At 38.2% G+C, this 26,625-nt stretch overlaps 1 protein-coding gene across 1 annotated transcript in view; it reads right to left on the reverse strand.

The window, feature by feature from the left end:
* The window catches only part of MAPKAPK5 (MAPK activated protein kinase 5), a 1,432,063-nt gene that overhangs the window by 61,997 nt on the left and 1,343,441 nt on the right, over positions 1 to 26,625 (reverse strand). The window contains exon 13 of the mRNA XM_044068618.1: positions 20,573 to 20,677. Within this exon, the coding sequence (XP_043924553.1) occupies positions 20,573 to 20,677 (105 nt within the window). The remainder of the gene's footprint in view (positions 1 to 20,572; positions 20,678 to 26,625) is intronic.

The following is a 26,625-nucleotide window of genomic DNA, read 5'->3' on the forward strand; positions in this document are numbered from 1 at the left end:
CAACTATGGCACACATTGGATGCGTGTATTCATACCTATGGATGCAGTAACTTTAAGACTGCTATGCACCTTTGTTTAAAAGGTACTCCCTACAGCTATATAACTGAAGGAAGGACAACAGTGACACACCTTTATAGGGCAAAGATATATTACACCTGCGCTAATGGTAATAATGTGATTAGTAAAATGAATAAATATCAAAACAGTCAGCAAGGTGTAGAGCCACTTATGGAATACAAGATGGTGTGCTATTGAGTGCACGTCATGCAGCAACATGAACATGGTCTTTTAGTCTTTATTGAATTGGCAATGTGCAGTTTTAGAAGGATAAAATGAAAGGATACTAAGATGGTGTTAACATAACATCTTCAACTCAGTAACCCAGGTAGCAGTATTAGTCACCTATGCATATAATTTATGAAGACCCTTACCCAACATAACAGAATGAAGAGAAATAGTAGAAAAAAATGCAGCATGACCAGTAAAAAGTAAGTAGATTACATCAAAATTATCCAATGCCATGCCATCAGAGTATGCAAAAAGTGTTACAAATATCACCTCCTATATGTATATCCTTTAAACTGATTTAATATTAAATGACCACTTTCCAGAATTAAATTATTTTTTCTTTCTCACATGAGGCTATATGTGACAACTAAAATCTCCTAGCAGAATAATATAGAAATTAATAAAAACAAAAGGTGACAATTTCTGAAGAGAGATTTTTTTTTCTATCAAACTGTTAAGGGGCTTATATACAAATAGAAACCCACAAGAAAATCCCTGGATTTTATTAATGCCTACACTAAGTGTACTCTGTTCTGAGTGACTAGACAACATACGCATAACTCATTTCTTCTTCCAAATTTTGATTTTCTTAATTATTTTCTTGTAGCCTTAAATATTGAGGGGGATTCATAAAGGTTACCACAATGTGTAAACTACAATGTACACTTAGTGTAATCTTTGAATGATTAGAAAGTATTAAAAAAGTGGTGGGTATATTCTTGAACACAGATCGTGTATAAGTTAATGAATCTGGCCCAATTGCCTTTAAAATCACACACAGGTAAACACTCAGGTTCAACAACAACTAAATCAAATCATTCAAAAAAGAACATTAAAGCACAGAAATTCCACTTCAAAGTGCCTAACCAGAAGTCCAAAAAGCTTGATTCCATTTAATACTTCTGACAAACTGTCAAAGCACTGACATCTAACAAACACAGCCTTTATCGTTCTAAAATATTCTATAATAGTATATCTAAATAGCTCATTACTAATGCTATGTGCATTCAGTTTGCAGTAACAAATTTCAGCCCTCACCTCTCTTACTATGTTCACCCCCTTGTTTTACTTTATGCCTTTTTACTCTTTTAGCAATGGTAGTAGTTTTTGCTTGATTAGCATTGCTTACATCAGCATTTAAGCCCTACAAACAAGTAAATCAGTGTACTTTCCATCAGATTCCAGAACTGTGAAGGCCAAGCTCCTGTCCTCTAAAACTATTAGAAGGCACTTTATTAATCACTGTATTGGGAATATTCAATACTGGTAAAAAAAAAAAAAAAGTTGCGTTTTTCTAACTTTAACATTTGAGGTCAGTCAAACCAAAAATGATCTGCTAGTTTACATTTCGTACAATCAAGTTATATCACAATGTTTCCCTTGAGTGACAAAATTCTCCACATTGAGAACACCGGCGCTTATCACAATCACTAATAACTAGAACTGCAATTAAAATTAATTCTTAGACTTTTCCCAATATTGCCATCAATAGAAACATTACAAATATCCATTATAATATCCCTAACAGTTGCTTTTGTAGTAAAAGTTAAATTCCCCAGAGATCAGATATTTCTATCAAACTTTTTTTTTTTTTAATTTCATGTAAAGCAGTGACTAGAAAGATATGATCTGTCTGCAGTCTCATTAATGTCCACAGTACCAAACTGCAAGTAGAAACACCTCGTGTGACATATTCAGACCACAAAAAACATAATTACACTGAGGGTTAACATGTTTTCATTTCACAATTGTTCAAAAAAGTCTCTACATCAATGGTATGTTCAAAAGTCATGCCACAGAATTTTTTTTTTCCGATAAGTATACTAGCACAAATATCTTTAATATCAACAACTTATAGGAAAAGCAAAGTATCCATAATGACATATCTATGAATATATATATATCTTGCTTTGCTTGATTAGACACCACTCTAGGCCACAATAGTCCTTTTGCCATAATAGTTGTAAAATAAAAGACTATGACACACTTTGTGGAATTATCACCATTATTCTGTGCACGTTTGAAGTCTGGCAATCTTAAAACTCATTATAAATAATTATGCTGTGTGTCACTTGCCTTAACTGAATGTCAGTACTTCTAGTGGGCTTGCTCAAAGCCACACTTGTCCATAATATCTGAAAAAGTCCCAAATCAATTAAGACTTTACATTTTAACATAGTAGTTTCAAATAAAAAACAATATTTTCTACTTTAAGCATTTTTACAAAAGTAAGGATTTCTTCACATATGTTTTTGCTCCGCCATAGTCATCACAAATAGCTTACACTCATTATATTTGCATACAGGCATAGCTGTGCTATTTGCAGATGACTGCTGCACAAATGCAAATACTTGAACTATGAATGAATACCACTCATAATCTTGACTAAAGACTCCATTTAAGAATACAGCCATGTTACAAGCATGTACTAGACCCTGCAATCCCAAAGGCACAACCAGTAACCCTAATATATGTGCTCCAAGTTCTGAAAGCTAAATTTCTTCCACCCAACTTAATTCCTAAACTCACTGGACCAAAATGGAAACAGTTTACAAAACAAACTATATTATATGCACAGCCACAAAAATAACAAAAATCATGTTAAAATAAAGGTCTAATATTTTCAGTATAATCTACTTCTCAATAAAAGCATGGTCTCATAGTAGATCTATCATCTAAACTGACAATAATACATACATACCAAGAGAAAGAAGAAAAGAAAGTACTTCTTTCAGCCAGCAAACAAAATAGGCCGCCAACGCCAAGCAATAAAAAAATCCAGCACTTAGTCTCTGTCAAATAAATCCTCGAAGGCTCAAGTCCACAACCAAAACTGGCTGCAACTGTTTGCTTCTCGCTCTTTTCCCAGCACATAAAGCCCGGAAAGAGAGCGAGAACCAATCAGCAGCCACTTAGCCCATCCACGTCATGTACGTGCCTGCAGGCATGGCAGTCCGAACCCCTTCCAATTGTATGCGGTTTGGAACTGCATAGACTGCTGGGCATCACCCTGATGCCTTAATTGACTCCCCGGACTGCAGCTCCAAGTAGAAAGAGAAAAAAAAAATGTATTTTTTTAAAACCACCGCAACCCGGAATTCGACAGTGCGCATGCTCGTCAGTCGGCGTAAAGCAAGCAGCCGGCTGACAGAGATAAAAAACGAAAGACAGACACTAAAAATAAAAAAAAGTACTTTTTTTCTTTTTTCCTTTTCTTGCTGAGGGGGCTGCAATCCGATGGCACGAGCCGCCCCTGCTTGAATCTCCACGCTTTATACTCTGATTTGTAAACCCTCCCCCGCTCTTTCTCCATGCAGTCATTTCCAAGAACAGCCTTGTATAGCCATATTTCAGTTATGCTTTTGAAGTTCAAGGATATGGCAGCAACCTCTGCATATGTAATCACATTTCAGGCTTTTAACTATTTTTACAGCTTTCATTTTTAATAATTTATATGTTTAAAATTAATAAGTATTACACAATATAAAAATATATCTGGCATTAAGGCAATAGCAAACAGTTTCTAAGCATATTTATTTATTTCAAGTTTGTTGAAGTAGAGCTACTTGCAAATGCTTTAGTCATCCCACTGTAACAAACTTAGCTGATGAAATACATAACAAAGCTAATTACAATATTCTATTACCTTCTCAATGCTATATTGAAATTCCAGGGCTGTGGCTGAAATGGGGTCCATAACAGATACAATTACTATCCTGGTCAACAGAGTAAACACATAAAAAAAAAAAAATCAGGGTAGCAAATTGATCCGAAGTCGACCAAAATCAGCCATAGCCTGAAAACATATTAGAATAAAGGTTACAATTGAAGATAGCTGCACCAAATATAGTTTGAAAGTGCACATGAATTTCAAAGTAAGAATAACAGATCAGCATGCATAAGTATATACATATGAAGCACATATACAGTGCATTTTGAGTTTTAGCACAAGAGATTAGCACAATGACATTCTTATGCAAATGAGTATATACATATGTATAACATGGGAATACAGGGATTTGGAATTTATCTAAAATGGATGAGAAACTGTGGATTAGATTTTTTTTACTCTAAGACTGAGTCAGGGGTAACTATTTGGTGGTGTAAGCATTGTCTCTAGGTGATTTGGTTACACTGACTGGTGTTAATGGACATCCTGACCCAATATAAAATGGGGAAAAGGGATGATAAAGTGAGAGAATTAGTAGATTATTGTAATACAGAAGGATGCAGACAAATTATTTTTTTTTCAATTATACCAAAACATTAATTTGTCCTTTTTGGCATTCAGTGCTTGTTGTTTATTAAGTAACTGTAGTTGAAGTTCCTGGAGAATATGGTGGTGTCTAAATCGCATTCTTTTATACATACATACATACATACCATACATACAAATATTTTAGACACCAGCAATATTGCCTTTCTACCCTGCCAATATAGAAAACAGTTATTTAAATAAATAGTGTCCAGGTTCTTAACAATATCTAAATTAGTGTTTGCTTTAATATAACTTAGTAGTTTATTCCACAGATCAGCTATCCTCTCAGAAAACCAATTAATACAGCTCTCATTCTTGTATCATCTTCCACACAGGTTGTCTGATGATTCTCTACTAGTTCTTGATAACCACAAACATTCCCAGAGGCAGATGTCTCTATATACCCAATATACCTGAATAAGGTCTCCTCGTAAATATCTGTATGAGACACTGTACAAGTTCAGATATTTTAATCTTTCATAACGAGTTACATTTTCACATCCACGGATGCCCTTGATACATTTCTGCTGTACTCCTTCCAATTTTCCCATACGAGCTTGTTTTCTTATAAGGTTTCCATATTCCACATTGTTATTCCATATTCCAATGTGGGTCTAACATACCTTACAAACAATGATTTAATCATTTCTGATCTTCTTGATTTTGTAAATCTTTTTACATGACCTACAGTTTTATAACTATTATTAACCATTCAGCTGATATGATTAGAAAAAATATAAATCTGGATCTCTCTATATAACCAGGTCCTTAAATGAATCTATACTTTCAAATCACCGTGTGCTGCATTAAATATTCACTCTTCAGTCTATGGCTCTCAAATGTCATATGCTTAATTTTTGATGTATTTATCAGCATATCATTCTTTTACAGGTTCATAGGTTTGTACTAAGCTAACAGCCCTGGGGCCTTTACAAGCCTAGCCATAGGATTCCTGGCATCATGCCACCCAACCTTAGTTCCCAGTGCCTCTGTCAAGTAAAGCCACTGTAGTTATCCCCAGGGCGATTTTTTTTATTTCCCATCCACTCATTGAGATTTCTCTTTAAGAGGGTCAGCAAGGTGCTCTGCTTGACATGTATGGGAAGTCTATTCCATAGCATGAGCAGTCCCTGGGTTATGAATCTGTCCCTCCAGTACGTTCTGTTGATTGTGGATGAGGTTGAGATGTCTGGAGTGTTTGGTGTGGAGGGATTGGGATTTTTTTAGATGTAGCATTTCTAAAAGAGCTGGGTCAAACATGGCTTTGTAAGTCAAGCAGATATCACCTCTAAGTAGGCAATACGAGACAGAAAATAGATGGGAGTTTTTTGAGTCTGTCCATATAGGACAACTGTTTAAGGCCTAGGATCCTCTTTGTGAGGTACTTTTGCGGCCCACTCCAGTTGTTGCAGGTGTCTAGTGAGGTACATGTCAAATGGGGCATTGTACTCAATGATTGGCCTAATGAGGAAAGAGTAGAGGGAGACAATTACCTTTTTCTTCCTGGATGCAAAACCCTTAGTAATGAGATGTGTCACACAGAAGGACTTTCTGACCACAGTGGCAATGTGGTGATCAAAAGAGAGTTTGCTGTCAACCTGTGTTTCCAGATCTCTTATAACACCTTCTGTGTTCAGAAGGCTACCTTTGATGTGGTAATTCATGGGAATCAGGTTTTCCCAAAGGGGATGACAACACATTTTTTTTCCATTGAGCTTAAGGCCATGGTTCTGACACCAGTCATTGGTCTAAGTGAGGCCATTCTGTAAGATGTTAACATCACTTGGGGAGTTAATAGCTCCCAGCTTGCAATCGTCTGCGAACTTTGTCAACCAGAGTCCCTTCGTGTTGGCCTGGACTTCCGAAAAGTAGATACAACAGGACAGAAACCAGGACCAAATCCTGTGGGACTCCACTCGTGACTAGATGGCAGTCTGACTTGGAGTCAGCTTTCACACTGTGGATTCTATCTGTAAGCCAGTTTGCAACCCACCTAGTGATATAGGGGTTGATGCCTAGCTTAGTGAGTTTTTCTATCATTCCTAAGTGGGGAATGGTATTAAAGGCTTTGGCCAGATCAAAGTAGGCTGTGTGAACCACCTTGCCTTCATCCACAGCTCTAGTGACTGACTCAAAGAAGTTGACCAAGTTGAGCAGGCATGATCTACCTTTCACAAAACCAAACTGTGTGGGATCCAGAGTTTAGGGATTTCCTATATCCTTGTTTATTAGGCCCATAATGATGCATGCCATAGTTTTGCATATTGCTAATGGGGCGATAGTTCACAGCGTCTGTAGTCGCTCCTCCTTTGTGGAGAGGGATGACTGTAGCAGTACGCCATTCGGTAGGGACAAAGCCTGAGGCGAGGCTGTGATTGAACAGGGCACACAGGTGAAGTGCTAGTCAATCTGTAGTTCATATAAAACACAGCCAGGGAAATTGTCAGGTCCCATAGAAGCTGTATTCTTGGCCTTGGACAGTGCTGTTTTAACCTGTGCAGCAGTAATATTGGGTGTCTGGCAATCTACTGGTATTGTGATTGGTCCTTTGGGGGGAGAGGGGTAAAGTTGGCACTGAATCTGTCAGCCAGTATATTGGCAATATCTGTTGGCTTGGTATAGGAGGTACTATTGTGCAGTAGCTCAGAGCAAATCTAGGTATCGCTGTGGAGATTCTTTACATAACTACAGAAGGCCCTGTGTTTGCCTTTACTATCTGCTGCAATTCTATTTTCATAGCTAGCTTTAGAGGATTTGACCAGTGATCTCACCTTTTTGTTTAGGCTGATAAGGGAGTTTTTCCAGTCTTGGGACTTCCCCTTATTCCACATCAGTTTCCTCCTCCTGTTGTACAGTTTGTTTATGACAGGGGACCACCAGATTGGCTTCCTTTTTTTGGAGGAGAGCATCTTGGTTCTAATGCGTATGGTGAGATCCATGCATTTTTGTACATGTTCGTACAGTGCATTGGTGTATGATTCGGCAGTCATGCAACTATTCTCCATTTGCATGGGTGCCGTGAAGTTAGCCACCTCTGTTTTTAGGAGCCCAAAGTTATCTTTGGAGAAGTTTTTCATGGTGGTTACCTTTGGGGGGGGTGGGGAAGAGAGAGATGTGAATTTCCAAGGTGATTAGTTTGTGGTCGGATCTAACCAGGGAGGAGTTGACTACTGGTGTAGAGCAACAGTCGCCCATGTTATTAATGACCAGGTCAAGGATGTTGCTACTTCTGGTGGGGGTAAGAACAAGCTGGTCCAGGGCATTGGAATTAATGAATTCCAGGTAATGTTGGGCAAGTGTATTGGTACATGAGTAGTTTTCCTAGTTAATGGAGGGGTAGTTGAAGTCACCCAGTATGAAAGTGTTAGGTTGGACTCTAATATTCTCCAGGGTGCTTAGGAACGTAGAGTGTAAGTCTTGGGACATGGCTGGGGACCTAAAGCAGGCTACGAACTGAATCGCTGTCTTACCTAATGTTAACTGCACCTGAAGTATCTCTGATGCGTTATGTTGGGCTACCCGTCTGGAGATGTGCGCATCCTTTATGAATATGGAAACACCACCGCCTTTGGAGCTTCAGTCCAAGTTCTGGGGCCAAAGGTGTGGAACAAGTTATGGCCTGGTAGTGCAGGGGTGCTTTCTGGTGCCTTGAACCAGGTCTCTGTTACAGCACAAATGTCGATGTTCTCCATTTTAAGGAGTGCTTCGAGCAAGTGAATTTTGAGATTTAGACTTCTAGCATTGAGCAGCATGACCCTCAGATTGCATTTGTTTGTAGCTATTACGGTGGTAATTTGGTCTTTGGAACACTACCTAAAAAAGGCACTATAGGGATGGCAAGAGCCTTGGCCAGTATTCAGAATCCCAGGGGTGACAGATGCAGGCCATCTCTGGCAAAGCATCGAGGTCGGTCAATCATGTCATCCCAGGCAGACAGATACTGGATCTCCGTACAATGACACCAGAAACTTAGCCAATTGTTGAAATCAATCATTTTCTGCGTCCAAATGGTTATTTTAGTGAAGATCTTTTGCAAACATGCCCTACCTATAGCACATGTAATGTTAACCCATTTTCAAGTAATCTGCACACATGTTGTAGAACACCTCAGATGAAAAAGTCCTGACAGATGAAACCTAAATATGTATAGGTCTAGGACAGAGCCCTGTGGAACACCTTGAAAGTAACCTAGAATTTCATCTGTCCAATTGTTTTATGATATTTGCCATATTCTATATGTAAACGATACAGTTATCCATCTTATCAAGAATACATCAATACCTAGGTTATTCTAATTTACTGACCAGTGTTTGTGTACGACCCTATCAAATGCTGATGTTAAGTCTATAAAAATTATATCACAAGACAAATTTTCATTTATAGTAATTATACTGTTTTTAAAACATTGTGTTACAGGGGATTATATATCTAATTTCAATATATGCAGGCTGATAGATGATTTCAAGTACCAACCTTTCTAATTCTAATAATTTATCCAAAATAACATTCTCCATTATTTGACCATAAAAAGACTCTAGGTTTGTCCTATTTCCCTTTCTCTTAAAGATAGGTTTAACAGGTTCATATCTCCAGTCTTGAGGAATCTCCCCCTACTTAAATGACCTACTAAATAACAGATGTAATGTAAGTTCATGCCGAAGTGTTCACAGGTCATTATTTACTACTTGTCTCCTCCCTTTGCTTTGGTGTAGTTTTTTTTAAATATAATCTAATTTAATTTAAGTATCTGAAGTTATCTGAATGTTACTAGGAAAAATTATCACCCCTCTGTGGAGCCAAATTGTTTTGCATAAGATTTTGTAAATATATCAATAACTTTTGTGTTTGAGAATTTTTAGAATCTACACAATTTGTCAACTGCATGTATTTACTCCTGCCATATCACTTGTTAAAGAAAATGGTTTCCTATTATGCTCAATACCTAAATGTTCTTCAAATTTTTCTTGATATTGTCTCACGCTGTTTAACTTTTCTGTCCAGCTTGTTTATTTCAGTTTTCAAAGTAAAAGTTCAGAAAGTTTGAACTAATTTCCATTTCTTAAACTTTCTGTCTTACAGGTACAGGATGAGTGACAGAAAAATAGGTTGCCAGCAGAAATGACAAGGCTGTGTTCCTTTAGATTAGTAGGTAAAGAATTAATGAAACCACTGAAAAAGGATAGGACCGAGGATACAGCCAAGGAGAAAACCAGCTATAATATGCTGTGGTGGTGAGCAGGTACTGCTGGAATTTAACAGAAAATGTTTTAGTTGTAAGGTAACTTTTGAACCAATTTATACTGGATGATCTAAAACTAGAGAGTGTGCAATGGAGTTAATCACCTTTGGATGGTGATTTGAGTCAAAGACTTTGATGAAGTCAACAAATAGGGTGCCTGTAAGGTTGCCTTTGTTTCTTTTTTCCTATTGTTGTATCGGTTAGTGTGTATATGGCTGTTTAAGCACTTTTGTGGTTTATTAAATCACCCTGGAGGGATGAAAGTATATTATATTTACAATGCTAGATATTATAAAGTAGATTAACAGTAACTATGCAATGCCATAAACCTAGTTACAAGCCTTTAATTGGAAAGGTTGTCAGTTCCACTGGACCAGTGGAAGATATGCAAAGGAACAGCAGCCAGATGTTTCTAGAAACATCCTGACAACTGGCAATCAGGGTGGCTGTGTACAACACACAACACAGAGGTGATACGGCAGTGCTGAGATACTACAGACAAAACCCTGACCACAGACTTCTGTACTGGCTGCTTGCTGTAGGCATTTAAGATCAAAGTTACATAGCCCAAGGTTGAAGGAACTGTGGTAGCCAACATGAAAGAGAATAAAGCATGCACAACTGTTGAAAGGTAGAATAAGATGGCGTCGTTAATTTTTTTATTTTTTTTTGTTTAACAACTACTTTTGGTCCCTTTTGAGAGTTAAATCATGTCTATTGTCTACTGCACCCCTCTTTTTATCTCTGGATTGGTCATCCCAAGCAGCTTAATACGCAGCTCAAGACCACAAGCTCTGGGGCCATCTGGTAGGCAACAGCTTCCATATAGGCAAGAGTCAGCAATGAGATCAGACCATCTTGGTGTGGCATAATTTGCACAGTTCACAGGGCTTTTTCTGCATATGTCCTAACCTTCATTACAAATGCCTTGCAGTGCTTAAGTGGCAGGCATGCAAAGGGTATAGCACATTAAGGTTATGCAGCCCTTCAGACTGCCATTCCCTCCCTAAAGAAAGACCCCTCCCCTTCAGAATACCTTGTCTCCTTACAAGTAGACTCCGCCCCCTTCAGACTACCAGTCCTCTCTTACCAGCAGACTCCTCCCCTTCAGTCTGCCCTGACTCCCAGAAAGGCAGAGTCCTCCTGCAAGTTGCCTAGTCTCCACTGGAGACTCTTGATATTACGCATGTTACACAGCACACAACCACTAATTTCACAGAGGGGATATTCCTCTCCCACCCCAGAAGACTCCTCCAGCAACTAGGCCACTAACAGAACTCAGATCAGTAGTTTTGCACTCAACACTTTTTCATCTACACCACAGAACTGGCCAAGAATGCACTTTATCATACAAAAGTCCCTGATGTGAAAGTATGGAGACATTAAATATGGGCCTCAAAATGTTACTGTTACTTGCATATTAAGCTTCAGTGGTACAGTGTCAGTGATGCAACAGGTAGCACACACGTGTTTGGTGCAGAAGGCTGTGGGTTCTATTCCCACACCAGGTAGATTGATTGCTTGCACTGCAGTGCAGCATGAGGGTTGTGCTCCACTCCTGAGTGTGCTGTCCTTCGGATGGGACATTAAACCAAGGCCCCGTCTGCTTGAGCTGGTGGTAGAACAGGTGGAAGCATGCCTCCCAATTTTCCAGATTTTTGCAGAATGTCTGGATTTTTGCCTCATATTTTTGGTCAGTTCCACATTAAAATTTATGGTTGTCTGGCAAAACAATGAGGATTGATGTCTCAAAATAATACTAATGAAAGTCACTTGAGTTACAGAGTTTACATCCTTCAGAAAATGCATAATGTAAAACCTGTTATTTTAGCAACTTTCTAAGTTTATAGGAGCAATATTTAAAATCTGTACATATTTTTGGGCCTTGCCCCCCCCCCCCCATTATTTCTGGCTTTATCCAGATTTCTTGCACTGAGAGGTTGAAAGGTATGGGTAGAAGTAACAGAGCACAGTAGGAGTCTTTTATTAAAATCACAAAACACAATATATACATTCTATATACAAGATTTACAAACTATTTTACAATTATTTACAAATATTTACAATTATTTAAAGTGATTTATACATTTTCAACAACTCAGTTTTGTTTATACTTTCAACCCCCACACACTTTGTTGCACAACCAAAATCGTATCTTCTTCAAAATTTCTGACAACACCCATTATATTTTATCTCATTCATTCTTTCATACTATATAATCCATATTACACAGAACAATTTATTATTTAATTCATCTATATCCTTTTGTTTCATGTTTCCATAATATTCATATTTTTATATCGATATTTGTGCAATTAACATTTATAAGTTCTTTTAAATAGTCTTTATCACATATTTCTTTCCATAATTGGTTCACGCTATTATATTTAAAAAAATGTTCAGTAGTCTCTAGTTTCCCACAATATATACAAATTTTATCTTTTATTGATTTACATTGCATATATGCCTTTACCAGTAACTTATTTACAGATAACCTCCATAAAAAAATCTGTACAATTTACATATTTTTCACCTCTTTTCATTCTTGCTTTTACCGCCTTCACTTTTTTTTCCTTCTAGCTGTTTCCAAGGACACACATAATAAAAATCTTCCATTATATCTTCATACAATGTTCTTCTATTCTTGTCTAAATTTATTAAATCAACCTTCCATAGTAATACTTTTTCTTGATGTAATTTAATTTCCATGCAAGTGAGTCATTTGCTTCTTTTTAAACCTTTAAGCTTTTCCCATATTGGTCTACATTTTTATTTATTTATTATTTTTAATTTTTATTACCAAATTTCCTTTTTCTTTATTTCTCTTAATACTTTATATAAGTTTAATGACCCTATGTACACATTTGGGTTTACTAGACCCAGACCTCCTTCCTTTTTATTAATATGCAAGATTCCTCTTTTTATAGGATTCAACATAAATCCCCATATGAATGTAAATAACACATTCAATAAATCCTTTTGACATTCTGGTGGAATCATACACTTGCCAAATGTGCTATTTTACATAATACCACTGAATTAAATACACTTTTTTTCCTTATATGAAAGTTTAATTAAAAGTTCTCCAAAATATACATGTACTTCTTATTAAATATCATATCCTTCCACTGTGTGACTCTTTGCTGTTCACTACCAAATTTTATTCACAAAATTTCCATTTGCTCATTATTACATTGAATATATTTTATTTTTCCACAGAACCCCAGTGCTTTGACACCCTTTCTTAATACCACTCTTTAATTCTATAGTCTCACTTAACCAACCATTCATCAAAGATTTTACTTTATTCATGTTATAAACAGATTTTAACACCTTGATTATTTTATCACTTATGTTATATTCTGTCAAGATATTCCATAGTGCTTCATGCTGAATCTTAACAAAAGCTTTATGTCACAGACTAATATTTTCAATTCAGTTTTCCTATTTATTACATCATCCACCAATTCTCTTATTAACATTAACAGTTTATTCCAAATATTGTTTCAGTCAGTATTTTATTAACTTTACTTTTTTTTTCTTTTTATTATTTTCATAAAGATCTTATAATCTACATTATTTAATACTACGGGTCTCTAATTTTTATGTGTTTTTTTCTCCCATTTTCCCTATACATTTCATTGCTCCTATACGTATTCTTTCGTCATTTACTCCCTCTTCAAACCATTCATTCAATAACTTTAAAAAATGTTCCTTTTGCCATTCTTGCATGTCATTATACATTAAATATTCAAGGCAATCTAAACCTGTGGCTGCTTCTATATTTACTGTGTTCAATACATTTTTTAATTCTGTCATTGTAATTTTTTCTTCTATTCTCTTATTATCTACTTCAGTTAGTTTTTTAAGTTCTATCAATTTTTCTTCTCATGTTGCCTATTGAAAAGGTTTTGAGAATATGCCTTTTAATTGTCTGCATGATTTCTTTTTGTGTATTCACTATACATCCTTCCTCACTCCTTAACTCTTTTATTACTCTTATTTTTTTCTTTAACCATTTTATATAGATATGGTGCTACTTCTTCCTTTTTTTCTTGTAAAAATATCTTTGTTTAAATAACATTTTTTTAATTTGTCCTTGATTCATTTCATACAACCTTCTTTCTTTTTCCAGAAGCTCATCCTTATTGTCTATTATACATCTAAAAACTTGAATAATGATTTGTCATTTGTCATGTCATCATAACATTTGTCATAATCTAGTATTCTTTTTGTCCTTTGCCATTCTAATATCTCTTTTTTATATTTTTCTTTCAAACTAATACACCAGTCTCTCCAGTCTTTATAAAATTCTCTCATATTTATATGACCTATCTATAACTGATGTACTGTTTCCTCTACTTGCTCATTTAGGTCTGATTCATTAATTTTTTTATACCTCTCCCTATTCTTACATAACCAATTCTTTCTTGAAATTCTACCCAGATTTCTGCATGATCTGAAAAGTCTGTAGTAAGCTCTGTGGTGCTATAAAGTAATCAATTTTGGTTCTTAGATTACTCCCTCTGTATGTCCAATGTTTGTTTTTCCACAAAAATATTTTACACCTTTTAACCATATCAACAATAACTTTTACTTCTGCCCCTTCTTTTGTCTTAGATCACAATTAAAGTCACCTACTACTATTTGACAAAAAGGCCAAACGGAGTGAATGCTCTACTGTGAACAGCAAAAAAGAATAAAATGAAAAACACTAGATGTTCGTAGAGCAAAACAATGGAAGGGATGCAATTAATCCAAATTTAAACGTAGATCCAGATAGCAAAAAATCCAAAGTCTTCAAAGTAGTAAAAACCAGGTTTATTCAAATGAGACATGGTGAGCGCTTTCGCTAAAATAGCTTCATCAGACCATATTACATTTCAATCAATAAAATAAGTAGTTTATATACCAGAAAAGGGTGCCAATAAAACAAGCACTGGTTAAAGGGATATACCTTAAAAACAACTCTTAAAACACAAGTCTTAGGACATGACTGAGTGAATACATATGAAAATGAAATGAATAAAAAACAATTCATTTGTGAATCCTAAGCCTCCTAGACTTTAACATTGGACGTATAGGAACTTTACCATTAAGTCCAGGGGGTACATCAGCCCTAAATTTAATAATCCAATTGATCTCACGGATTTCTGTATAGTTCTCAACATCACCCCTCCTATATGTTCTGGAGATTTGTTCAAGGATCCTAAACCTAAACTCATGGTTAGGTCCACAATCTTTGATGTGTTTGGCAAGTGCATTAAAAAGATGCCCTTTCCTGATGTGATAGGCATGGTCACGTATCCTATCTCTCAGCACCCGATTCATTTTGCCTACATAGTAGGCTGGACACATTGTACAGGATGCTAGATAGACCACGTCCTTTGACATGCAGCTGCCCTTAACCCGGATGGTATAAGCACCAGTCCCATAAGGATACCTAAAAACTGGATCACAATGAATGTAAGAGCAAAAATTGCACTTATGACAGGGTGCCATATAAGGTCCCTCTGTATGCGAGATAATGGTGCGTGTTCTAGGATAACATAACAACTGCTTAATGTTCTTTTTGTTACGGTAAACGAACCTAGGTCTGTCTCCATTTAGTTCTCTGACAGTAGGATCTACTGACAATACATGCCAGTGTTTAATAAGGGCATCTTTGATTGTGCCAATGTCTCTGGTGTAGTAAATAGGGAACATCACATTATTGCCATGTGCAGAAGGGTCATGAGGCTGTTGTACAGGCCTATCATCAGTATAAAACCTGGAGGCACCTTCAGAGAAGTATGGCGTGGCTCTATTTTCTCTTAGGGTGGTAATGGCTTCCATCCCTTTGCTGACATCTAGGGCACTGTAACCACGTTCTCTAAATCTCTTACCCAAATCTTCTAACCCTGTGGTGAAGTAGGAATCACATGGTGTATATCTAGACAGACGCATGGACTGTCCTTGAACTATATTGCTATAGACATAGCCCGGGTGCATACTGGAACGATGTAACAAGGTGTTCCTGTAGCTTGATTTGCGGTACAATCCTGTGTTAACTATCCCTCCTGGTAACTTTTCCACATATACATCCAAAAACGGAATACTTATATATGACCATTCCATGGTAAAATTAAGAAACCACAGAGAGTTGTTAATTTGTCTAAAAAATTCACTCAATTGTGTGGGTGTACCTCTCCAAACCAAAAATAGGTCGTCCACAAAACGCCTATAAAAAGGTACAAATAATTTATATAACTCATTCTGAAAAAGGTGTTGGTGTTCCCATTCAGCCATTACTAGGTTGGCGTAGCTATTGGCACATGAAGTGCCCATAGCTACGCCATCCCGTTGTAGATAAAGATGTTCCTGGAAACAGAAAATATTCGATTCAAGGACAATACCCAACAGTGAAAGTACTAAATCAACATTTAAAGAAGAATCTAGTCTCCTAAGATGGGTACCTATCATGTCAAGCCCCTCGACGTTGGGTATCACCGTGAACAAGGACTGTACGTCCATTGTTACCCACAGTAAGTCATCTACATTCATGCAGGAACTCACAAACTCATAAAAGTCTAATAAAAATTGTTTAGTGTCTCTAAGGATGGAAGTATTGGCTTCAACCAAAGGTCTCAATTGAGCTTCAACGAAGATGGAGAGAGGTTCAGTGGACCACCCCCTGCCCGCAACTATCGGCCTCATAGGAGGCGCCACTGGATCTTTATGAATCTTCGGGAGGCCTTGGATGATCGGTAGACGTGGATGTGCAACATGAAGAAAATCATGGAGCACTTGATCTATAACTCCATTGGTGAGTAAAGTGGAGAGTGTGGATTGAACCCTATGGATAATAATATCTACGTTTTCCTCAGAAATGGGTTCATAGAACCTCTCATCCGTCAACATATGTATCATGTCAGTCTGGTATCTAACTGCATCAAAGACAACTATTCCTCCCCCTTTGTCTGCAGGGCGAATCACAATGTCATGGTTATTGCGTAGAGTGTTTAATGCTTCTCTTTGTCTAAAATTCAAATTGTGCCTGTACCTATTGTGTTGGGTATGCCTTCCACCCATATTGTAAATGTCATCCTCCACTAGTTTACTGTAAGCTGCGACTAGCGGATGTACAGGTGGAACAAATGTACTCGGTCTCTTAAGGACTCCATTAGATAGCAACGGACCTGACTCTTTGAAAAAAATTTTCAGAGAGAGGTTCCTAATAAATAATTTAAAATCCTTCAGTGTTTCCTCAAACCTGCTGCTCATACTGGGAATAAATGTGAGGCCTTTAGAAAGTACTTGTAACTCATGACTACTCAAATTATAGCTAGACAAATTGAATACTAACTCTGTTTTTTCCTCTCCCACATTTTCTTGATGCTCCGGTTGGAGGATGTGTCCGGAGATAACTTCCTCTTGTGACGCCCCCTGCTGTTGGATCGGGTCCTCTCCTCTCTGGTGTAAGTTTTTATGGGAAAAGGGAGTTTGTTACTAGGGGACTGTGTAGAACCCGCTGAAAATACAGTGACAGTCCCATCCCCATTGCTGGAAGGTACACCATCCCTTCCCACAGCTGAACTAAAGGTTTTCCTTCGAACAACGGGTTCGGAGGGTGGGGGACGAGTCCCCTCATTGCTACCTGAGTGTGTTGTCACAATATCATTATCAATAATAACATTGTCCCTTGATGCAGTAGTTGGAATTGCATTCATAATGTCATTAATGACTATAGCATCAGAAGTAGCTAAGCTAGCGTTCTCTGAACAAGCAACAGAATTAACGACATTAACTGGAGCTGTATCAACAACATTTCTTACATGAGGTTCAAAGCTAGCTATATTGTTATTGTTACCAACGTTTACATTGTGCCTAGGCCAAGTGAAAATTTGGCCCGTTCTAAAATCAGAACTGTCCCTCTGGAGTTTCGCTCTTTTTTGATTAAAAAGGCGTCGCTCATATTGTAGAACATTATCCAGCATACTATTAAAAGCATTATCTACGGCATCCTGTACAACGTGTCCAGCCTACTATGTAGGCAAAACGAATCGGGTGCTGAGAGATAGGATACGTGAACATGCCTATCACATCAGGAAAGGGCATCTTTTTAATGCACTTGCCAAACACATCAAAGATTGTGGACCTAACCATGAGTTTAGGTTTAGGATCCTTGAACAAATCTCCAGAACATATAGGAGGGGTGATGTTGAGAACTATACAGAAATCCGTGAGATCAATTGGATTATTAAATTTAGGGCTGATGTACCCCCTGGACTTAATGGTAAAGTTCCTATACATCCAATGTTAAAGTCTAGGAGGCTTAGGATTCACAAATGAATTGTTTTTTATTCATTTCATTTTCATATGTATTCACTCAGTCATGCCCTAAGACTTGTGTTTTAAGAGTTGTTTTTAAGGTATATCCCTTTAACCAGTGCTTGTTTTATTGGCGCCCTTTTCTAGTATATAAACTACTTGTTTTATTGATTGAAATGTAATATGGTCTGATGAAGCTATTTTAGCGAAAGCGCTCACCACGTCTCATTTGAATAAACCTGGTTTTTACTACTTTGAAGACTTTGGATTTTTTGCTATCTGGATCTACGTTTAAATTTGGATTAATTGCATCCCTTCCATTGTTTTGCTTCACCTACTACTATTACTTGCATATTTAAACTCATATAATCAAGTAAAATTGCTATACCTGAACATTTTTCAGCTCCTATTTTCCATACAACTTTGCCCTCCCATAGCCCATTAACTTGCATTCTATCTTCCTCTGTTGTTATTCTTATATCTATTCATACTATAATGTCCACATCCAGCTTTTTACAATATTCCAAAATTCTTAGCCTTCGATGAACATTCTTTAAACTACTTACAATAAAGGATAGGTTTTTCACTTTGTAAAATAGTGTTTGTAACTTTTAACCTTTCCCTTTCTTATTTTCTCCTATACCTATATTTTTGAATTTGCGTTTTCTGTCATTCACTCTTTTTCCAATACTTCTTCTAACTTTTTTCAATTTATCATCCCCTTCATCACGTGAATTACTCACTTCTTCCTCTCTCTATTTTTTTTTCCTTTATATTTTCATTTACTACCATTCCTATAATAGTCTCGATCACTTTTTTGTTTTGTTTCTTCTATATTACCTAGTAATGCATACGTCCTACTTTGTTCTGCTATTGCTACCTGTGTATCATTTTCCGTATAATTACAGTGCATCCATGAATGTTCTATTTTTTTCACACTTTATGCATTTTTATTCACATTTTTTCACTTCATGACCTATTTTACCACAAATGAAACATTTCCTTTTATTACAATTGTTGATTAAATGGTTGTCTTTACCACACAAAAAACAAGTTTTTGGCTTTCCCCAATATCTAACAACTCCCTTATTCCCTTCCACACTAATTATACTTGCCAAATGCATTATTTTGTCTTTTTGCATTTTCAGTACACCACCACATTCCCAAACCCTAGTCCATAGACTTCTGTTATCATAGATTTTTGTAATGTTCAAAACATCTGTACGCACAGTTCTCAAATAGTTTTTCAAGTCGTCTCTTTCAATTTCAGTTCAAAATTGTATATTCTCTTCTTGGCTTCTCTATTAAATGCCTGCACTACAAACATGTTCCAAGTATTTTCATCTCTTTTTTCATATGGCTCCATCTCTTTTTTCATATGGCTCTAAAAACCTTCTCCATGAATTGCACCTCCTCAAAGAAAATGCCACAAAAAGTATCTTTATTAATGCAAATAAATGCTCTTACCTCCCTGAGTTTTACACCCAGTGGTGAAAAGATGCTGTCCCATACATCATACCTGTCCAGTTCCTTCTTATTACTTATTCTTACCCGACACTTTATTCTTACTTCTGCCTGTCTCTCTTCTTATTTTTTACCTTTTTTACTGTTTGTGAGTAGGATTTCTTTTCCTCCTTCCTGTATTCTATCCATGATTTTGCCCCATGATGCTGCCTTTTTCCTCTCTGGCTCACTCTGTTCAATCAATTCGTTTAAGTAGACATCCTGCAACCCTGCTGACTGGAAGAATGAAACGACACACTCCAGTGTTGCAGATTCGAATACAAAAAAATTCTGTTGAAAAAGCACGTCCAAAACTGCCATATCCACTTCAACTCCTTCATTTTGCCTTTTACACACTATTTCTCCATTTTCTTTACTTTTCTCTCTATCCTCCGTACTCTGCTTAACCTCTGACTCTTCTTCCACCGCATCTATCATCTCAGCTGTTTGAGTAACAGCTTCTTTCTCTTAAAAAATACAGAATTTCTTTCTCTTTCTCCTCCATTTTTGCTTTTCTGCTTCGTGCCTGGACCAGGGGACAGGAAGCACCACACAGAATTGTGTCCCTGTACACTGGAAAAGAGTAGTGGAAGTTTCCTGATGCCCTGGCTAAATTTCTCATAGTAGTATAAATACCACCTTCAGTTTCCACTGAAGAGAGGCTACTAGCTTAGCAGGGCTAATTCATGACAGACAGATAAAAATGTCTCGTTCTGCCTAATTTGCCCATGCTAATTTTAATACTCCAGTTTCACTTTTAACTAATTCCTATTGCCTTGCTAGCAATACTTACGCAGCTGAAAGTTGCAAGAAAGTCTTTACCTTATTTATAATTAAGCAATCAGACAGTTTAATAATCTAGAGTACTCAAACTGCATACAAGCTTAGGCATATAGAATACAAACAAAAATACTGAGATATACATTGCATTTTATGACTCTGTCAGATGGCATTACAAATAAAAAAACACTTACCATTCCAACTAAGACTTTGAAGTGCATCTCTTAATGCTCGACAGTCTTTATTGTAGTTCCAGGCTTCCTGCATCAGCTCATTCAGCTTTTCATCTTCATTTTCTCCTAATTTAAACATGTAACTATTTTAAAAAGTGAACAAATAGCATGTACATGGTGAGTAAATAACCAGTTTCTTTTTCCTCACAATAGGCAATGAAAATGAAGTCATGAAACATGGTAATGCAACACTGAATCGTCAAGTGAATCTCCTGCAGCATGTCACCAATACAGAAACAAGTATTCTGAAGGCAGACAACCCCTTCTCAACAGATACACCGCTGTTCATTTTGTGCATGCTATCCACTCATCAGCAATGTTATGTTTGTATCTTTGCTTATGATCTTTACCAGCTCCTCAATAAGGTTTTTCTACACAGCCACCACACTCTCTCTCTCTCTCTTTCTAAGATTGGGTCCAAGGTTCCCCACATCAGGCTTCAAAATGTGTCTCTCTTACACTTCAGAAATGCTTTTGACTACTTGAACATGCCTAATATACTAGGTCTAGTGTAACCTAAATTAAGCTCTTTTTCTACCTTTCCACATGGTTTCTGGTACACATTTTGAACCATTTTCCCGCTCCACTTCTACACAATTTCCATCCTACCTCTTCATTTTCAAAATAATAGTTAAGGACCTTTGTCACCAAGTAGCTGAACCTCAAGCATACAGCAGGTTAAAGACCTTTCGGGTCTGTCTGAATACTGTAGCTAGCCTCCGTACTGCTGTCCCTCTCACTTCATAACATTCTACAACCTTAGAACATACAGTCTGAGGCCCTTGTGACCTCCCTTCAATGTCTTACTCTGTAAATCTGGTTTCGGCATTTGGTTCCACGGCCCTGTTCATTCTCCACAAATATTTCCATACAACAATCACAAACTTCCTCTATGTCGCTAACTACCTATGACCATTCTTCCTAATTCCACAATTCCTTTTCTCTTCAACACCAGGCTCCCATCTGCCTCTAAAATTTCCTTATATTATTCTACCCTTCTACTGCTTTTATTTCTGTGTATGCTTAATGTGCAAGCCTTTTCTCATAGTCTTAAAATTCTCATTTAGAACTGTCCAGTTTCTTAAACCTTTTCTGAAAAATTACCACTAATCTGTCATCCATTTTGCAATGTAGGCTCCAAAACCAGACACTGTACTCCACAGTGAGACTTATCAGTGCTCTTGACAAGACTTATATGACCTCTGGGTCTCTGAAGTTAACACTGGACATTAAGCATTCTAGGCGACTCCTAGTTCTGGTCACTGTAACTTAGCAAATATACTATGTTATGTAGCTCCATTATGATCACACATTTCGCTTTCTCCACCATTCCTGTGCTAACTTTAGCTAAGTTCTTACTTTTGCCTGGATTTCCACTTCAGACATACACCCTCTTCTTAACATTAATCCTCAATTACATCTATATGCACTGGTGTCCAGCTTTTTTGAAGGGTCTGCTGAACCCTGATCTTCTGGAAAGTAACCAAGTGATGATGGCAAACAACTTTCACTTTATTTTTAAAACCCTTTGTGACGTTACATTATATACATACAAATGTAAACAGTGTAGTAACTTTGGCTGAATTACAACTGACTGAACAAATTTGACTGAAAGCATATCTGACTACAAAATCAATTCATGGAATCACATCTGCCTGAAAATCTTTATTATACCAAATATATCTTAAAAGCTTGCTTTTTTGTGCAGGGGTGGGCAAGCACTCTTGTAATTCCCATGTAGGGGGCTCTGCCATCCAGTCTCATTTACTGGGGCTCTGCCATCCAGTCTCATTTACTTAAGTATACTAACCACATATTCACAACAGCGGAGAAAAGAGCAAAAAAAAAAAAGAAAGAATCCCTGCTACACATTTCACAGAAAACTTCATTAGAGCAAACACACATTAAAAATGTTTCTCGCAGTGTGGGCAAGTCGCCCTGCACATCCTCATTACTTAAATATACTAACTCCATGGTCATACAACAGTAGAGAAAAGTAAAAACACACACACAATGAATCACTGTTTGTTTACTTTAAAATTCTCAGTCAATCATGATTCAGTCCAAATGAGTTTCAATCAAATTTGTTCAGTGAAAACAATGGCTACTATGAGTAACTGAAGGATCAGTATGATGACGTTATGTGTTCAGCATCATTTGGTTGACAGAAAGAGGTGGCTGGCACGTTCATGACATCAGCAATCCAGAGGTAAGGGAATATTCCCTTTCCCCAGAGAATCTGTGATCTCAGAGTTAGTATATATAATTAACAGGGGGTGTGGGGGTACAGTTCTCCACATGGGCCAAGCAGTCCCCATGCAAAAACATTTGTTTCTAATTTAGCCTGCTGTGGGGTAATCCCTAGGGCATGAACAGTATGTGTCGATGTTCCATGTTTTTTTATATAAACACAGCAATATTATGGGTGTCGGCATAGTACTAGGTTCAACCAATCACTCACAATATGTTTATAGCTACAGTGGATATAAAATGTGTACACACCCTTGTTAAAATGTCAGGTTTTAGTGATATAAAAAGATAAGACCACAATAAATCATTTCAGAACTTTTCCCACCTTTAATGTGCCCTATAACCTGTTCAATTCAAATGAAAACAAACAAATCTGTTAGGAGAAAAAAAAATAAAAAAACATACAATAAGCTGGTTGCATAAGTGTGCACACCCTTAAACTAATACTTTGTTGAAGCACCTTTTGCTTTAATTACAACATTCAGTCTTCTTGGGTACACAAATGCCATCAAATAAAGAGCGACTGATTAACCCCAAATAAAGTTCAGCTGTCACAGTAGGATATTCCTGACATTTACTCAGTTGCCTGTTACAGCAAAAGTCATGGTTCACAGAGAGCTTACAAAGCATCAAAGGGATCTCATTATTGAAAGGTATCAGTCAGGAGAAGGGTACAAAAAAATTTCCACAGCATTGGATATACCATGGAACACAGTGAAGACAGTCATCAAAAAGTGGAGAAAATATGGGACAACAGTGAAGTTGCAAAGAAAGTACAGTTGTGTACAATTACCATAAATGTAGATGTTCGAGTGTATTCACTGTTGCAGTCATCACACTTGGGTTATCCTGCCATGGGTAGCTCTCAGTCGTCCCAAATACCACAGGCTTAGTATTGCTGCGTCGGCTGCTGTCGCTCCAGGACTAACGTCAGGGGTATAAAAACAGGCAACCGACTCCATTACATCAGTTTTTCTTGCCCCAAATGTCAGCAGCCCCCAAACAGGGAGCTAGGGTATGGTGGAATAACACCACCAGTAGAAAGTAAATACCAAATATCACTGTAAGGAGTGAGGAAGAGAAAGACAGAGAGAGAGAGAGAGAGAGACAAGGGGGATGGAGAGTGGGAAACCAGGACTGTAACAGTGAATATACTCGAACATCTAAATTTATGGTAAGTGTACACAACTGTACTATGCTCTTCCTGTTTCACTGTTGCAGTCATCACACTTGAGTTGATTACCAAAGCTGAAGAAATGGGTGGAGGCAGTCAAGAAGAGTTGGGGCTGGCTAGAATACCCTGCAGGACTGTGATTGCAAAGCCTACCCTGGATTTGAAAAAGATAGGCAGGTGGTAATGCTTGGTGAAGGTATGAACAGAACTCCATGTTGCAGCCTCTAGGATGTCCCTGGTAGGGACGCCTCTGAGAAAAGCTGCTGAGGTGGCAGTTGTACTAGTGAAAGGTGTTCTGACCCCCTCTGGGGGTGGTTTCCCATGGTGTTTGTAACAGAAATGGATACAGTGTGCTATCCATTTGGAAATGGTTTGTTTTGATGTGGCCTTGCCATCTGCCCCTGCTGCAAAGCTCATCAGTAACTGGTCAGATTTCCTGAAGGACTTAGTCCTATCCAGGTACAATCTGAACTGTCTGTGCACATCTAGAGAGTGCAGGATCCGTGGGCAAATGAATAGATTGGTTGAGAGCCACACTGGGGACTACTTTAGGCATGAAAGTAGGGTTAGTCCTGAGGGAGACCCTGTCAGCATGGAAAATGATAAAGAGTTCCACAACCATGAGTGCTTGTAGCTTAGACACTCTTCTAGCTGAAGTGATGGCCAGAAGCAAGGTTGTTTTCCAAGAGAGGAATTTTAACTCTGCTGAAGCTGCAGGTTCAAAGGGGGGGGGGCTGAGCTTTTCCAACACAAGGTTAAGGTCCCAAGCAGGGATAGGGGCTCTTCTGGGTGGCCTTAAGTTGTTAGCCCCTCTAAGGAACTGCTTGATGAGGGGGTGTGAAAATAGAGGTGGCTCTGTGCTGTAATGAGCAGAGATGGCAGAGGCATGGATTTTAATAGGAGAGAAGGATGGCCCCTGTGAAGCAGGTCTGCTAGATAATCCAGGATAAGAGGTAAGGAGGGCTGTGCTGGTTCAGCTCCTTTATCCTGGATCCAGGAGCAATACCTGTTCCACTTGTCAGCATAGGATTTTCTAGGGTGGGGTCATCTGGCTTCATGTATAAACGTCCAGGACTTGCTTACTTAGGCTGGCCACTGGAGGAGAGGTCAAGGAATAAGCCAGGCTGCCAGTTTCAGGGTCTGCAACTGTGGATGCAAGAACTCTCCCTTTTGCTGCATCAGGACAGTTGGAATCTGAGGGAAGTGCCATGGAGGCAACGGTGACTGACTACGCAATAGTGGGTATCAGTGCTGGCATGGCCAGGCTGGGGCTATCCGGATTGCTCTTGGTCTTTCCTCCCTTATTCTGAGTAACACCCTTCAAAGAAGAGGTAGAGAGGGAAATGCAAAGATTGACAGGATTACCCACTGGAAGGATAGGGCATCCACTTTCCAGGCCTTACCATGAGATTTTCTGGTGCAGAATTTGCAGAGTTGGTAGTTGTTGTGGGAGGCAAATAGGTCCACCTTCGGGGTACCCCATTTCTGGGTTATGAGGCTGAAGGTGCTGTGGTTTAATTGCCACTCGTGTGGGTCTAGGAGATTTCTGCTTAAGTTGTCTGCCAGAGAGTTTTGGTTGCCTGGCAGGAATTGTGCTAGCAGGTGAATCTGCATGGCTGAAGTCGTGTGCCAAAGGGTCATGGCTAGCCTGCATAGTGGGTAAGAATGGGTTCCCCCCTGCTTGTTGATGCACCACATCACTGTGGTGTTGTCTGTTTTGATTAGTAGAGGCCCCGGAGAGAGTAGGGGTCTGAAAGCTGTTAGAGCATGCTGAACAGCTAGCATCTCTTTTTGGTTGATGTGCAGATGAATTTGATTTGGGCTCCAGTGGCCCTGAATGCACCTGCCGTCCAGGTGTGCACCCCAGGCATAGTCTGATGCATCTGTGGTTAGGGTCTGGGCGGCGTGGGGTTGTGAAAAAGAAAGTGCTGCCCACCAAAGAAAATCTGTCCTTAGATAAGGTATCATAGGTATAATAGTTTCCAGGTCTTGAGAATGTTGACACCAAAGGCTTTTTAAGTACCAATGAAGTTTCCTCATATGTAGTCTGGCATATGGAATTAGACGAATGCAGGAGGCCATGAATCATAGAGCTTGCAGGATTTTCCTTGCGCACAACTGGGTTCTGGGGGCCAGTTGAGAGAAGTAGCCTGTCAGATAGGCTTGTTTTTCTGGAGTAAGGAATGCCATCTGGGATGCTGTGTCCAGGCTTGCTCCCAGGAATACAATTTTCTGACTGGGGACTAGTTTGGATTTTTTTTCGTTTATAGTGTACCCCAGTGAGGCCAGCAGATCTTTTACAAATGTCAGGTGTAACAGTTTTTCCTGTCTGCCTGAATCAGGCAGCCATCCAAGTAGGGGTAAATTTGAATATTTCTTTGTCAGCAAAAAGCATATGCTGGAGCCAGGAATTTGGTTAAAACTCTGGGAGCAGTGGATAAGCCAAAAAGAAGTGCAGAGAACTGATAATGCATAGATCCTGCCCTGAAGCGTAGATATTTCCTGCAAGAGTCTCTGGCTGGGATGTGTAGATAAGCTTCTTTTAGATCTAGAGTGGCTAACCGGGCATCTTTGGATAGCATAGGAAGAT

This window comes from Protopterus annectens, chromosome 4.part0 (assembly GCF_019279795.1).
Source record: "Protopterus annectens isolate FY-2018-M chromosome 4.part0, PAN1.0, whole genome shotgun sequence".
Lineage (NCBI taxonomy): Eukaryota > Metazoa > Chordata > Ceratodontiformes > Protopteridae > Protopterus > Protopterus annectens.